Below are 14,543 nucleotides of genomic sequence, written 5' to 3' on the forward strand. Positions count from 1 at the left end.
AAAAAAATAAAAGTAAAAATAAAAAGATTTGTGTATGTGAGTGTGGGGTGGAGTTTGAGGTGTGGGGAGAAGATTATTATTACAAATCTAAATCAAAGTTATTTTTCAATGCCTAAAATAATTTTGTGCTATCCCTGATCAAAAGCTGTATTCATTTTGTTCATCTGAGCTGTCAAGTTACTATCATCTTAAAATGTACCTCTGTTGAAATTTTATTTTAAAAATATACTGACTACACTTTCCTACTATTGTACCTAAAATAAATTGTGATATAATAATCCAACCACTTGAAGTTTAAAATCTGCCCCCTCCCAAAATAGATAAGTGTGTATTTTGAATCCCTCATCATCCCATGAATTAGCACAGGATCTTAACAAAACAAGAGGCAGGGAAAGAAAGGAATCTATCTAGGGATAAGTTGCACCATTAGCAGTGCAAAACTTGCTAAATAAATCTATATGCCCTAGACTAACATTCTAACCTACATTTATAATTTTCTTCCTACTATTCTTCTTTACTCTTTCTTCACTTCAGCCAAGCTGAACTGCTTGTTTTTTCCATACATTCTTGCAATTTCCTACTTAGAGTTTTGAATATTCTTTCTCCACTTATAGTGCCTATTTTCATTCTTCACACTCCATCTCAGCCACACAGTGGTGTTGATAGCTTCCATTAGGAGACAAGTCTGTCTCTGGGGAGATTCCAGGTAGAATTCTCTACCTTTACATTTGCTACCATCCAGGATCTGGCCTCCAGCTCTGCAGTCTCAGAAACTGGATTTAACAGTTCCATGAGAATGCACCTGCATACCCTAAATAAATTTACAAGGATGATGTGTAAAATCAGAATGCCAATTCAATATCTGAATATATTTATCAGTTCGTTGTCTCTTTTTAGTTAGTCAATTTACTAATTTACAGTAAGAAAATTTTTTCACAGACCTAAATACTTTAAGTCCATTAGCTATAACCCCTACAAACCTTTCTGTATTAGGGAGGCCTTTGTCAAAGGGACCAATGTGTTGGGTTAAATTCACTCTTACAGGGACAGTATTTAGATGACCAGAAAAATATTTGCCTCTTTGTCTTTCCTTTTCCCCTGCTTTCTTGGTTAATCAACTATCCTTTTGATTGGTACATTCTTTTTTATCATTCACGGGGCATTTATCCCCCATCGATTTCCTTCTTCTTAGAACACATATCACTGTTTCCCCAAACACTGATAACACAGTATAAGTCAAAATAAGATTTTTCTATTGAAAAAACTTTAGGTTTGTAGTTATGGCAGTGATGGAACTATAGTAGAAAGCACAGCATACAGAATCAGAAGACCTGGGTTAGTACCCAGTGGACATCTATGGAACAGTCTACTCATCACCTCCCTGACTCATTCTGGGACTTTTCCTCCCTTCCCTGCCCCATAGCTTGTTTAACCTGTCCTTGGATTCCATGAGCCAGCAAATCTCCCCTTTTCTTAAGCACTTCACCTGGGTTTCTATCACTTTTAATAAAAATTGATATAGTTTCATATAGAGACTCCATTTCTTCATTTACAAAGTGGGAAGAATAATACCTATTTCCTATAATTTTTATCAGGTTTAAATGAGATAAAGAATTTTAAAAGTGCTACACAAAAGTAAGTTATTCGGGTATTGTGTTATAGGTAATATATTCACAGAACTGTATTTGTAATCCTTTTATTCAATTGATTTTCTTTGAAACCAGTAGAAGGCATACTTTTAAACACCTAGGATTATCTACTTTTCTCACAATCATGTGGATCAAATGCTATAGAGCAATACCTATTTTACATTCTAGTATTTTTAAAAGAATTATGTTAGTGATGATCTTTATTTTAGTTCTTTTTCTATTTTGTACTTTCAGTGATTTATCAACCATTTCTTTTATATTTAGGTTTATGAAATAAGTAAAAGGACAAGCTTATTGGCAAAACTATATTTACCCTTACCTAAAAACACAGAGCTAAAAAGCAAAACTGTTTTGGAATATGTAGAATTTAGCTCTGATAAGCTGGTCATACCTGCATATGGAGAAGTAGGAAGCAGTAAGTTTATTAGAAATATTTCTTCCCTCCTATTTTCTTCATGAGTTCCATATCCTAAATGACCCTGGGTCATTTATATGAATAAAGAATCCTATATTTACAGTATTAGGTTAAAAATGAATTAAGTTCTTCTTCCAGACATTAAACTAATTTTTAAAACTTTGACTTGAATCAGATCTTTGGGATATCTAAAATTCGGGATTAGCCCCTTTGCTTTTCCCAGGACATCTGAGACAAGGGCGCTATGCTCTCTGGAATGTGAGCTCCACTCCTGAATGGGTAGGCTGCTCTGCCTCTGCCTATCCTTTAGTAAATCCTAAAGATGCTCCAGGACAGGTTGATTCATCTTTGAACTGAATAGGGGAGGGAGGAAGAGAATGAGAGAGAAAGGAAGAGGTAAAGGAGAGAGGAAAGAAGAAGTGATGTTTTTGTTTATTGTTGTTCAATTGATTTTACTCCTCCTGCAATTAAATTTAAGTTAGCATGTCTGCCAGAATGCTTTCATTTCTCTTCTCCCCCAGCTCCCTTCTCTTTCACCTTCCTAGGGGTTTTGCAGTTGCTGCATCCAGCTGGTAAAAAGAAAGGGAGTATGAATGAGTGAGCAAGGAGGAGAGAGAAGAAAACAAATAGGCAAAGGAACCAGGGGAGAACAGAAAATGAGGGAGGAATGTAGTCTGCTTAGACAGAGTCCAGATGAAGCAGAAAACAGGGTTGTGGAGACCCAGGAGAAAAGACTTAAGAGTGAAAATTTTAGGGAGCACTAGGAACTTGGCAGAAGTTTCAAGGAGTATCGTTAAGCTCTCTGGAGACAGAAAGAAGATGAGGAGAGGGGGAACGCTCAAGAATGTAGGAAAGGAGACACACAGTAGCTCTTTTTCTGCTGCCAATATTTTTTTCTCGCTGGCAGCCACTCCCAGAAAGAATGGGTTAAAAACTTCTGTGTTCAGATAAATATGTTCCTCTCTCTTTTGTAGTCTCTTTGAAGCAGTCTACCTTGAGGGATCTTAGATGTGAGGTGAGGGAGAGCTCTAAGATTAGAGCCTATGGTCAACATAAACTTTGTGTTCCTGAGGTTCCACAAGTAAAAGTCTGCAAAAAAACTGTAATGTGCTCAAATATTCATTTGTTTTTAATGCCTTTTATAAATAGATGTGCCCTTTCTTCTTGAGGGAAACGGAACTGAAGAACTTTGTCTTTTGACTTCAGGAAAATTAAGCTATTCTCTATCATGGGCCTTAGATGAAAATGGTGTTCCTCTGACACCTATGTCACAGTCATTAAGATCTGCTTACTGCAGGTAATAAACGTTTATGCTTGAAAAATAACGCCAGTCCTCAGCAAAGCATCTCACAAGACCTACAAAAGGGAAAACTCTAGAAACAGTTTAGTTTACTTGGATGTTGCTTTATTTTTTATTTGTATTTATAAATATGTAAAATATTTATATATTTTATTTATAGTCACTCTACTAAGACAATAAGTATCTTTGTATGTAAGAGAATGTATCTCTTCAATGCTTAGGATTAGAGCCACATGGATGATGAGAGAGGCAGTTCCACAGTCCTTAAACTGTAGGCAAAGGCCACGACTCCGAAGGATTTTACTTCTGGGACCTTTATATCTCCCAGTCATTCTGGATTATGAAAGAATCATTTTTTACATTATCAATTTGCTGGAAGAAATTGCTGGACATAGAAATTTCATCTATATCCCAGGACTTCCTAGAGGAATTGGGATTAACTGCTAGACCACATCCACAAACAGGATTACTAGAAGTAAAGTAAAATTCTATAAAAACGATGATAATGCTGGCTTACCTATTGTGCTATGTTTGAGTAAGACGGTATATATAAAGGACCAAAAGATCCCATCGTTTAAAAATTAGTGAATGATGATAACAAGAAGATAGCCTTTCCCCTACCCATCTAAACACATATTTTTTAAAAAACCATGGCTATATCCAACTATATGACATTATGGGAAAGGCAGAACTATGGAGACAGTAAAAAATGTGAGTGGTTGCCAGGGGTTAGGAAGAGAGAGGGATGAATAGGCAGAGCACACAGGATTTTTAGGGCAGTGAAACTACTCTGTATGTTGCTATAATTGTGGATACATGTCATTACATATTTACCAAAATCCATATAATGTAAGACACCAAGAGTAAACCCTAACGTAAATCATGGACTTTGAGTGATAATGATGGTTCAGCATAGGTTCATGGATTATAACAAGTGCAATTCTTTTATTGCAACAAACATAATAAATTATAACCCTGGTGCAGGATGTTGATAGTGAGGTAGGCTGTGCAGGGTGTTTTAGGAGAAAAATGGACAATTAATAAGGGTAATTCATTTTGGAACTAGTGAATAAGCTTTTAATACGCTGAACCATTATTTTCTTGTGTTTCTTAGTATTTCCCTAGCATAGTCCCCACTGCAGCTATTTTTAATCTTTGCCTCATCATACTATTCTTTGCCTTTTTCTTGGAGTCAGGAGTTTGTTCTCCTCACTCTAAAGCTAGCTTTTATACAAGTAATTTGGAACTTTCCTTCGTCTCCATTAGGATTCTGCTGACATATTTATATCCTTTTCTTATCTTTTCTTCAACTTTTCCGTTTCCTACGCTATAAGTCTTTGGTATCCAAGAAGCTTTCTGTGCTTTGAAACAAAGAAAAATCCAAGCATTTGATTAAACCCTGAAAACTCTTTCTGGTTGTTTTTCTCACCCAAGTCCTCATATGGGTGGTCTACTGGTCTGCATACATTGCCTCTACTTTTAATTCACACATTTCATCCTTAACCCAACTCAGTTATTCCTGAAGGCTACCAGGGACCTTCTGGACATATTCATTGGCCCATCCTCCTCGTTTTGCTTCTTGAAGTCTTTTGTCTCATGGCTTCTGTGATGCTGCACTTAACAGTTCCTGTTAGTTGGGAACTCAAGTTTATAAAAGATTGAGAGTAATTCTGCAAGATTGGAACAGATGACAGGTTTCAACAGGGAATGAATTGCAGGAGAGGTTTTCAAAGTTCAAAGTCCTTTCTAAAGTGAACTAGAAGTAAAACTTTACAGTTGGGGCCTCTGAGGTCAGAGAAGGAAGTTACAGAACTCTCCTCCTCTACAGTTGTGGGAGCCCAAGGACTGGTGAGGAGCAGTGGTTCTAGGAATGGGATGGGTGCTCCAAAAAGCAAGATTGACTTGTGAGAGTCAGAGCATGGAGCCAAAGGAGAGCACAAAGAAAGTATGTTCATTCACTGTTTCACTCACTCATTCATTCCTTTATTCATCAACTACTGACAGAGCCAGAGACAAAGAAGTGAACGAAAAGAAGATCTTAGAATGCTTCAGTATAACATTAGGCACACCTCTCCAATCCCATGTTGTCTAGAGTTTTTGTCTAATACATTTTTAAAACATAAAACAGTTTTTCTTACACTCACTGTTAATTATTTTCTGATGTGGTTAATTGACTTTTATGTTTGCCCTCATTTCTTACCTCCCACAACTTTCATTCTGGATTTACTTGCTGAAAGTTGCTCCTTTAATGATTCAGTTTTCATGGCTAGCAAGCTTGTTTAGTCTTTGTAGATCTGCACATGTGTTTATATTTTCCTCCTTGAATAATTGTTTAGATGGGCATAAAATTTGAGGCTGATATTTATTTTCCCTATTTGAAGCTATAGTTACATTATCTTCTGGGATTTATCGTGGCTGTTTAAAAGTCTGCCGTCAGTCTGAACATTAGTATTTTGTAGATTGTCTTTTCTCCCTGGTAACTTTAAAATTTTTTGCTTAATTCATAGAGACAAAGCCAGGGGCTGAGGGGAGGGAGGAATGGAGAGTTATTGTTTAATGGTACAGAATTTCTGTTTGGAATGATGAAAAATTCTGGAAGTACATAGTTATGGTGGTTGTACAATACTGTGGGTATACTTAATATCACTGAATTATATTACTTGCTTAGCATTTGGTTGTGAAGGAGGGGGTGCAGATGACTGAGGAATTTTGCCGTAGCCCACGGCTAAACACCTGTAGGGCCAGCTGGGGGAATCAATATAGCAAGGGCAGGAGATGTTCTGTGGTCTTTATTACTTCCCCTGAGGCAGAAATCTGGAGACTACCTTGAAATACAATTACAAGCTAATTTTTTTAGGCTATAATGGGATAAGTTTCTCTCCCTAATCTATTCATTGACATTTGAACTGTACCTCAGCCTTTTTTCTCTAGGGGACCTGGGCTAAGAATCTTCCCATGAGAAGGAACATTTGTTACATGATGGTGTTAAGGGTGTCAGGCCCTAGATATCTCTTATGACAAAGACATTAAAACAGTTTAAATATGAGAGCAGACATAGGAATTAAAGAAAGGAAGAATACTCAAACTTTACCTATTTGTAATTTTGCTTAACATCCTATCATACCATACATTGGCTTTGTTAGCAATAGCTTCCAAAGATTCATCATAAAAATATGAATAGATACTGATGGAAAGTAGACAGTGTAAAATGTATGTCCATGTTTGGGTTGACATTATTGAATCTGAGTCAGAACTGTATTTCTGGAATCCTAGTTTATGGACTGGAATTTTTCTTGAGTACTTTACAGAAAGGATCTTAGAAATCTTCTAGTCCAAATTGCTCTAATTCTACATGATGAAACAAATTATCTATGAAGAGAGAGATTAAATAACTGGGATAATTGATGGCTGAAAATAAACCCTTACTGTTTAGGATTGAATTCCTTCTTCACTTAGCCTATAGTTGAGGTCACTAAGGATGCATTATGAGTCTAGCCCATCTTTTATAGCTCTCTTAACTTCTGAAGATGTGGCCTCATATGACCAAAGATATTCTTCTGGCCCATACTTCCCAGTTAATTGTATTACATACTCTATATTATGTTTCAACTGTAAAGATGTAGCCTAAAGATTCTTTTTATATTGTGGACTTTAGATAGCAAAGATGAATATTTACAGATTTTACCCTTGAGAAGCTTACTTGTCTCTTAAGGGAGGAGTAGACATTTATCAAAAAACTATGATACACAGCTAGTGGTTTGTGACCACCTAGAGGGGTGGGATAGGGAGGGTGGGAAGGAGGGAGATGCAAGAGGGAAGAGATATGGCAACATATGTATATGTATAACTGATTCACTTTGTTATAAAGCAGAAACTAACACACCATTGTAAAGCAATTACACTCCAATAAAGATGTTACAAAAAAAAAAAAAAAGCTATGATACAGTTAGAAAGTGAGAAGAACCAGGAAAGATATCGCATCTAAACCTTCTATTTTATCCTTAAACACAGGATAAGCTTTATCGTTAAATACCTGGAATGGGTAGGTTTTACCCCATATAACAGATTTATCACCTGCATATTATATAGAAATTCACAAAATATTTTTCTTTATGTTAGTGTGTTTAGGAATGTAGATGCAAGAGGTGTTCCTGGAATTCCATGGCTTATTAATGCACAGAAGCTTTTTGAATGGGCAAATGAGGTCAGAATTGACCCAAATAATCCAGAATATTCTGATTTAATGGAATTTGTTATGGTAAGTTATAGCAAATATCTGTACTGTAAATATATTTTATTTCTTAAGCTCTACACTCTTATACTCCTCCACAGTTTGCAGTGTATTTTTCTAGGCATTAGGAGGCATTAAAAGTAAATCTGAGGACAGATAGAGTTTTCAGCCAGTTTATAGTATTGTAAGGCAGAAATTCAGCAACTGAAATAATTACTACTTTAGGCCTGATGATTGGTACTCTGCCATTATTTAGCAGCCCTTGCTTGGTGCATCTTGCATCCAGGCTGACATCTATTGTACATCTACTGAATGCCAGCCATATTATTAAATGCTGAGGATTTTAAAGATGATTTATAGACACACTCCTTCCCTCAAAGACTCTATTATCTATTCACTTCTCCTACTCCTCCTTACAGCCAACTGAACTGCTCTGTGTGCTCCAAACAGGCTTTCTTCATACCTTTATTCATGTCATTCCCTCTGTTTAGAAACGTACCTATAGCAGCTGTCTTACCCACCCTGCAAGTCTGGGTAAATCCTTCCTTGGCAACCGCAGTTAGATATGGGCTTTTCTTCCCTTGCCCTCCTGTTAACTTTTTTTCTTTTTATAAACTCTTATGGCTCTAATACCATTCTGCCTTTTACCTTAGTTATTCGTCCATGTGCTTTATCTTACCTTGTGGAACTGCAACTAGTAAATCTTTGTCTCTCTTATGGCAGCTAGCACTTTTCTTTGCATGTACCATGTACTCACATTTACATTTATTGAATAAAGCAGTGCATGCATAGATTATTGCAATTAAGTTTCTTCAGAGCAGAGCTTCTCAACTGATGTGCTGAATTGATTACATGTGTATAGAAATATTGATCCTCTGTCGACTCATAGGGCAATCAGACACAAAAACTCTCATCTTTTAACCCGCTGTGCAGTACACATGTTTTCATTTTCTGTATAAATCATGACCAGGAAAAGGCTGAGAAACTGCATAGGCCGGATTCTGCATTTTTTTTCCAGATTTTCTGTACAGATTCAGTTGCTCCATTTCCTATTTCTATTGCAACTCTCATATCTCACAGTTAGGGGGGAAAACTGTTTTGAAATAATTCTTGAATTTCAAAAAATTAATATTTTAAGTAAAGACTTTACATTATTTGTGTTTTATAGTACATGAAACATAAAGAACAGGATATTCCAAAGTATTTTCGTCTCAAACAGTTGCAAGATGAATTTAACTTTGTTTCTGAAGAGGAAATGAAAAAGAGTAAACGTTTCCAGCTATTGCAACTTAGAAATGCAGGTCAATTAGATGTTTTCCTTCTGCCGCAAATGCCCATCTATGACAGAGAGATTCCAGATTTACTCTTCCAGGTACTTGGTTTCTATTTGAATATAGTTTATTCTACGATAAGTTAATGTTTTGCTGCTTTAAATCTATCTTAATTTTTTTTAAACTGATAATCTGTAGACAACAATTTTCCCGTCTTAAAATTTTTTTTAATTGAAGTATAGTTGATGAACAATATTTATATAAGTTTTACAGGTGTACAATATAGTGATTCACAACTTTTAAAGGTTATACTCCATTTATAGTTATTTATAAAATATTGTCTATATTCCCTGTGTTGTACAACATATCCTTGTAGCTTATTTTATATATGATGGTTTGTACCTCTTAATCTTCTACCCCTATATTGCCCTTCCCCACTTCCCTCTCCCCACTTGTAACCGCTAGTTTGTTCTTTATATCTGTGAGTCTCTTTTTTGTTGTTGTTATATTCAGTTGTTTGAAACAATATGTTTTGTTGGACATATTAGGCAACATGTTGGACATAGATAGGCAACAGTCATGTCCATGTTGATAATACTTTCTCTTTCACAATTAAGTCGAGCTTGTTTCATGGGAATTTTTCTTTCTTGATTTTTTTTGGGATCCCCTTTTCTTTAGGCATTAAAAATGTATAGCTCTCCCAAATTTCAGAAAGTCCTTAGCTTAACTTTGCAACTTAGTTGTCCCAACAACCTGTTTCACAGCCAGACTCCTTTAAGTATATTATAAATTTATGTAAATATTGTGGTTTTTATTGTAAAATGTATCACCAATTTAATAGCAACTTTGGGGGATAAGGGAGAGAAACACTACCACATTAAACTTACACTTGATTAAAAGCACATCTCAATTTCAGAAACTTTAAAATGTGGGGAAAAAAGAAAGAAAGAAAAGTTCATCTTATGCTGTGTAGTGATGGCGTGCTGGAGCCTGCTGGCACCAGCTGGTAAGAGCCTGTTGTGTGCATCTCTTCCCCGCTCCACCTTCAGTGATTTCATGTTGGTTGCTTTAAATGTATTGCTGGGAGAATGTCTACACCATAAATCAGCAAATGCTGCAAATTGGGGCTTCCCCTCCCACTCCCAGAGAACTGGCTCTTAAACATTTACCAGCACTCCACTAGGCTTAAAAGAATGGAATTATGAGAGCTAATTCCTGTAGAAAAAAACAATTGTACTAATCCTAACACTTGTGCTTGCAAAGAGATGGTTCAAGAAGAAAGAAACCAATGTTCCGTCTCTGAAGAAAATGCCTGTGTAGTAGAATTACCACCGTAGGGTGATGTCAGCCAACTTAAAGATAGCAGATGCTGACGAAGGATATTGAGGTTTATACATCTTATGAGTCAGAAAGAGTGAATGCCTTATACTAAAATTGGTTATAACAGGCTTATTAACTCTGGTGAATTATTATCAATTGATAAAAAACGGATAAACTTTTTGATATTTGATTTCATTCGATTCTGGACTGAAGGGAAATAGCAGCAAGCCACTTAATATTAAAAATAGTAAAAGTTACTCATAAAAAGGTTTATGTTTTTTTCTTGCTGTTGCCACTCAGCCATCCTTTAGCTGTTATACCCTAATAAAGAGGAGACACAAACAAAACTATACAGGACTCATCACATTCAAAACTCAAGTAACAGTGGGAAGACAGTCATGGCTGAACCAAGTGGATTGTCTGAGAATCTCTTTTGGTGTGGCTCAGAAGTGAAAGAGGAAATGCAAATTAATGATTTTTCAATGATAATATCATGGCACCACCAGTTAGCACATATGACTATAATAGTCGTAGGATTTGCAGATTATTCATTATTTTCACAAACATGGGTGAGTAGAAATATATATATTCACAAACAGACCAATTGATATTTGGCTTTGGAAAGCATTGCTCACCTTTTAATTGTGATTCATCTGTTTTGAGACCTTAGGAATTTCAGTTAGTAAACTGCAGTGGGAAGGCCTTGGCTTAGAATGGCTGAAAAGTTATTCAGTTTCCTCCTGCTTCTCTCAATGACTGAATTCAATTCTACAGTTCCGTAAACTACTGTGGGCAAAGCACAGTGCTCAGCATAATTCAGGATATAACTTCATAAAAGAGGAAGAATTTCTGCTTCTGAAACTAGGGGCTTTGCTGACTCTCCTTATCTTATACAAACTATTGAGAGAACACAAAAAGAGGGAAAGGAACCCAACTCATTTTCTGAGGTTGATGACCTTCATGCCAAAATTGGGCAAAGAAAGCAAAACCTGATCATTTTAGGTCAATTTCACTTATGAGCATAGATGTGAAATTACTAATAAAATTTTAACAAATCAAAAAGCAATATATTAGGTATAAATATATAATTATACACCATAATCTAGTAGGGTTTATTTCCAGATAACAGAACTAAGCTAATCTAATTAAGGAACCTATTAATATAATTTACCACATTAACAGAGTTAAGGAAGGAAAAAATAAGCTCCTTTTAAATGCCCGAGGGACTTCCCTGGTGGTCCAGTGTTTAAGATGTCGCCTTTCAATGCAGGGGGTGCGGGTTGCATCCCTGGTCAGGGAGCTAAGATCCCACATGCCTGGAGACATCTTCAGCCTGTCCCCCTCCTCCTCCTCTTCCCTCCCTCTTACTCCCCCCTCTCCTCTCCCTTGTCCTCCTCCTCTAATTTGTTTACAAGAAATATGAGGAATAAAGGAACAAGTTAAATGACACCACAAAGAAACAATCAGACAAATTTGGAATGTGGGCCAACTGGCTAGCAAGTACAACTGTTTCTTTCTGTTGCATTTTGATCTCTTTAAAAAGTCATCATTTTTAGACCTAAATAGACATTTCTTCAAAGACATACAGATGGCCAACAGGCACATGAAAAGATGCTCAATATTGCTAATTATTTGAAAAATGCAAATCAGAACTACAGTGAGGCACCTCCTCACACTAGTCAGAATGGGCATCATCAAAAAGTCTACAAATTAAATAAATGCTGGAGAGGGTGTGGAGAAAAGGGAACCCTGCTACACTGTTGGTGGGAATGTAAATTGGTATAGTCACTATGGAGAACAGTATGGAGGCTCTTTAAAAACTAAAAATAGAGTTACCATGTGATCCAGCAATCTCACTCCTGGGCATATATCCAGAGAAAACTCTAATTCGAAAAGATACATGCACCCCAATGTTCATAGCAACACCATTTACAATAGCCAAGACATGGAAGCAGCTTGAGTGTACATTGAGAGATGAATGGATAAAAAAGATGTGGTATATGTATACAATGGAATATTACTCAGCCATAAAAAGAATGAAATAATGCCATTTACAGCAACATGGATGGACCTAGAGATTATTAAACTAAGTGAAGTACGTCAGAAAGAGAAAAACAAATACCATATGATATCACCTTCAATTTAGGAAATGCATTACAAAGTCTTAAAAAGAGAGCTGTGCAATTATGTGCTCATACACATACACCCCTTGATGGTATTAGGTTTGCTAGGAATTTCCAGGCTGGAATCAGTAGCAATTTTCTAGAATTTTGTAAAGCCATCATTTGGCTGTCTCATGTAAAGCTTGTTCTCAATAAAATAAGATGAAAGAAAAAAATATCATATGATACCACTTATATGTGGAATGTAAAAAAATGATACAAATGAACTTATTTAGAAAACAGAAACAGACTCATAGACATAGAAAACAAATTTATGATTACCAAAAGGGAAAGGGGGTGGGGGAGGGATAAATTAGGAGTTTGGGCTTAGCAGATACAAACTACTATATATAGAATAAATAAACAACAAGGGCGTACTCTATAGCACAGTGAACTTTATCCATATCTTGTAATAACCTATAATGGGAAAAAAAATCTGAAAAGAATATATATATTATATATATGGAGATATACAATATATATATAGTGAAAAAACAGCAATTGGTGAAAAAACAGCCATTGGTGAAATTTAGATATTGGACTATTATGTGATATTGATAATTGAATAGTAGATATATTGGAAAATTGTTAGTTTTGTTGTCTGTGGTTATAGCACTGTGGCTGTGTCCCTAGTTTTTGGAGATTCATGCTGAAGTATTTATTTAGGAATGAAGTGTCATGGTGTCTGTAATTTATACTTTGAGATATTTAGCCAAAAAAAAGAAAACAAAAGCAACAGATTAAGCAAATATGGCAAAATATTAATTACTTAATCTAAAGGGTAGGTACATAGATTTTAACATTCTTTCTAATTTTCTGTATGTTTGAAAAACTTGAGGAAAAATTAAAAACAAAAAATAAATAGCATTCTATACACCAACAAAAACCCACTAAAAATGTAACTTAACAAAGATACACCCTACAGTAGCAATAAAAACTCTTAGATTCATAGGAATATATTGAACAAAACATGTACAAAAACTTGATGGAGAAAATTATAAAACATTTTTGAATGGTGTAAAATTAGATTCAGACCTCACAAAAGAAATAAATACTATGTGTAATGAAGATTACACATGAAATGCAAAACTTTAAATGTATATCTTAATCTTGGGCAGGAAAGTATTTCTTAAACAAAACACAAAAAGTATAAATTATAAAGAAATAGATTAATAAACTTGATAATATTAAAGTTTAAACCCCACAGATTAGGAAAAGATATTTTCAAATTATATATTAATTAATAAAAATTAGTATCCAGAGTATTTAAGTAACTCCTATAAATTAATACTTTTAAAATAAATAAAGTGATATGAAATAGTAATATAATATATCCCTAGGTAAAAAGTTGTTACTTGTCAACAGGATTAATTTCAAGATTTCTTGTGGATAATTAGAAAAACAAATAAATTACTTTCAGATAATTTACCTACTTAAGGTAAGAGATACTTCATAATTTTTGTGTCATCTTTAATGCTCTCTATAATGTAAAATGATTTCAGTGTGCGGTTAGGAACGTATCCCACAAATGCAGCTATAACAGATGCAATTTATTCTAGATTATATAGATGAAGCATCCTGACAAATAATCTTAGACCCGCTGCTGGATGTTAAATTAAAGTTATTGATTATGGCCAGCATATTTTGACTACTTACTGTATGCCATGCACTTTATAGATATTGTTTCAGTTAAATCTCACAGCAATCCTGTGCCATATTAATAACAGTAAGATTATCATTATTCCAAAAGAGGAAACTGAGGTCTGCAGTAGTTAATCATCTTTTCCCCAAACCACAAAGTTAATAAATGGCAGGGCCAACTTGAATCCAGGACTATGGCCTCCAAAGCCCACTCTCTTGACCCTTATACTCTACCACTTTCCATTTCTTTTGTTTCTAGTGATTACCAGGTAAATGCATGCATGAAGAATTGTTCTCAATCGTCTTTACATTTTCTTATAATTTTCTCAATCGCAAATTTTTTCTCAATCGTTACTCAGTTTTAAAAGATGAATGGACCTCCTCCTAGAAGCAAACAAAATATGTGTTCTTAGCTAATTCTCATTGGGAGAATCTAAAAGAAGTATTCTCTCCTCTCAATTCCAGAGTGTTGCCAAATATCTCCTACACATGAACTGAAATGAGTAGTTAATATTTTATTGCAGTGTATCATATCTAAACTCTGTTACATTCAA

General features: G+C 35.2%; 1 protein-coding gene across 1 annotated transcript in view; it reads left to right on the plus strand.

Annotated features, from left to right (window-relative positions):
• The window catches only part of LOC114908552 (protein CC2D2B-like), a 105,836-nt gene that overhangs the window by 20,493 nt on the left and 70,800 nt on the right, over nt 1-14,543 (plus strand). The window contains 2 exon segments of the mRNA XM_029244809.1: nt 7,484-7,622; nt 8,764-8,967. Coding sequence (XP_029100642.1) covers nt 7,484-7,622; nt 8,764-8,967 — 343 coding nt within the window.

The sequence above is a fragment of the Monodon monoceros genome, unplaced genomic scaffold (genome assembly GCF_005190385.1).
Source record: "Monodon monoceros isolate NGI ecotype Baffin Bay Population unplaced genomic scaffold, NGI_Narwhal_1 Super_Scaffold_4, whole genome shotgun sequence".
Taxonomy (NCBI): Eukaryota; Metazoa; Chordata; class Mammalia; order Artiodactyla; family Monodontidae; genus Monodon; species Monodon monoceros.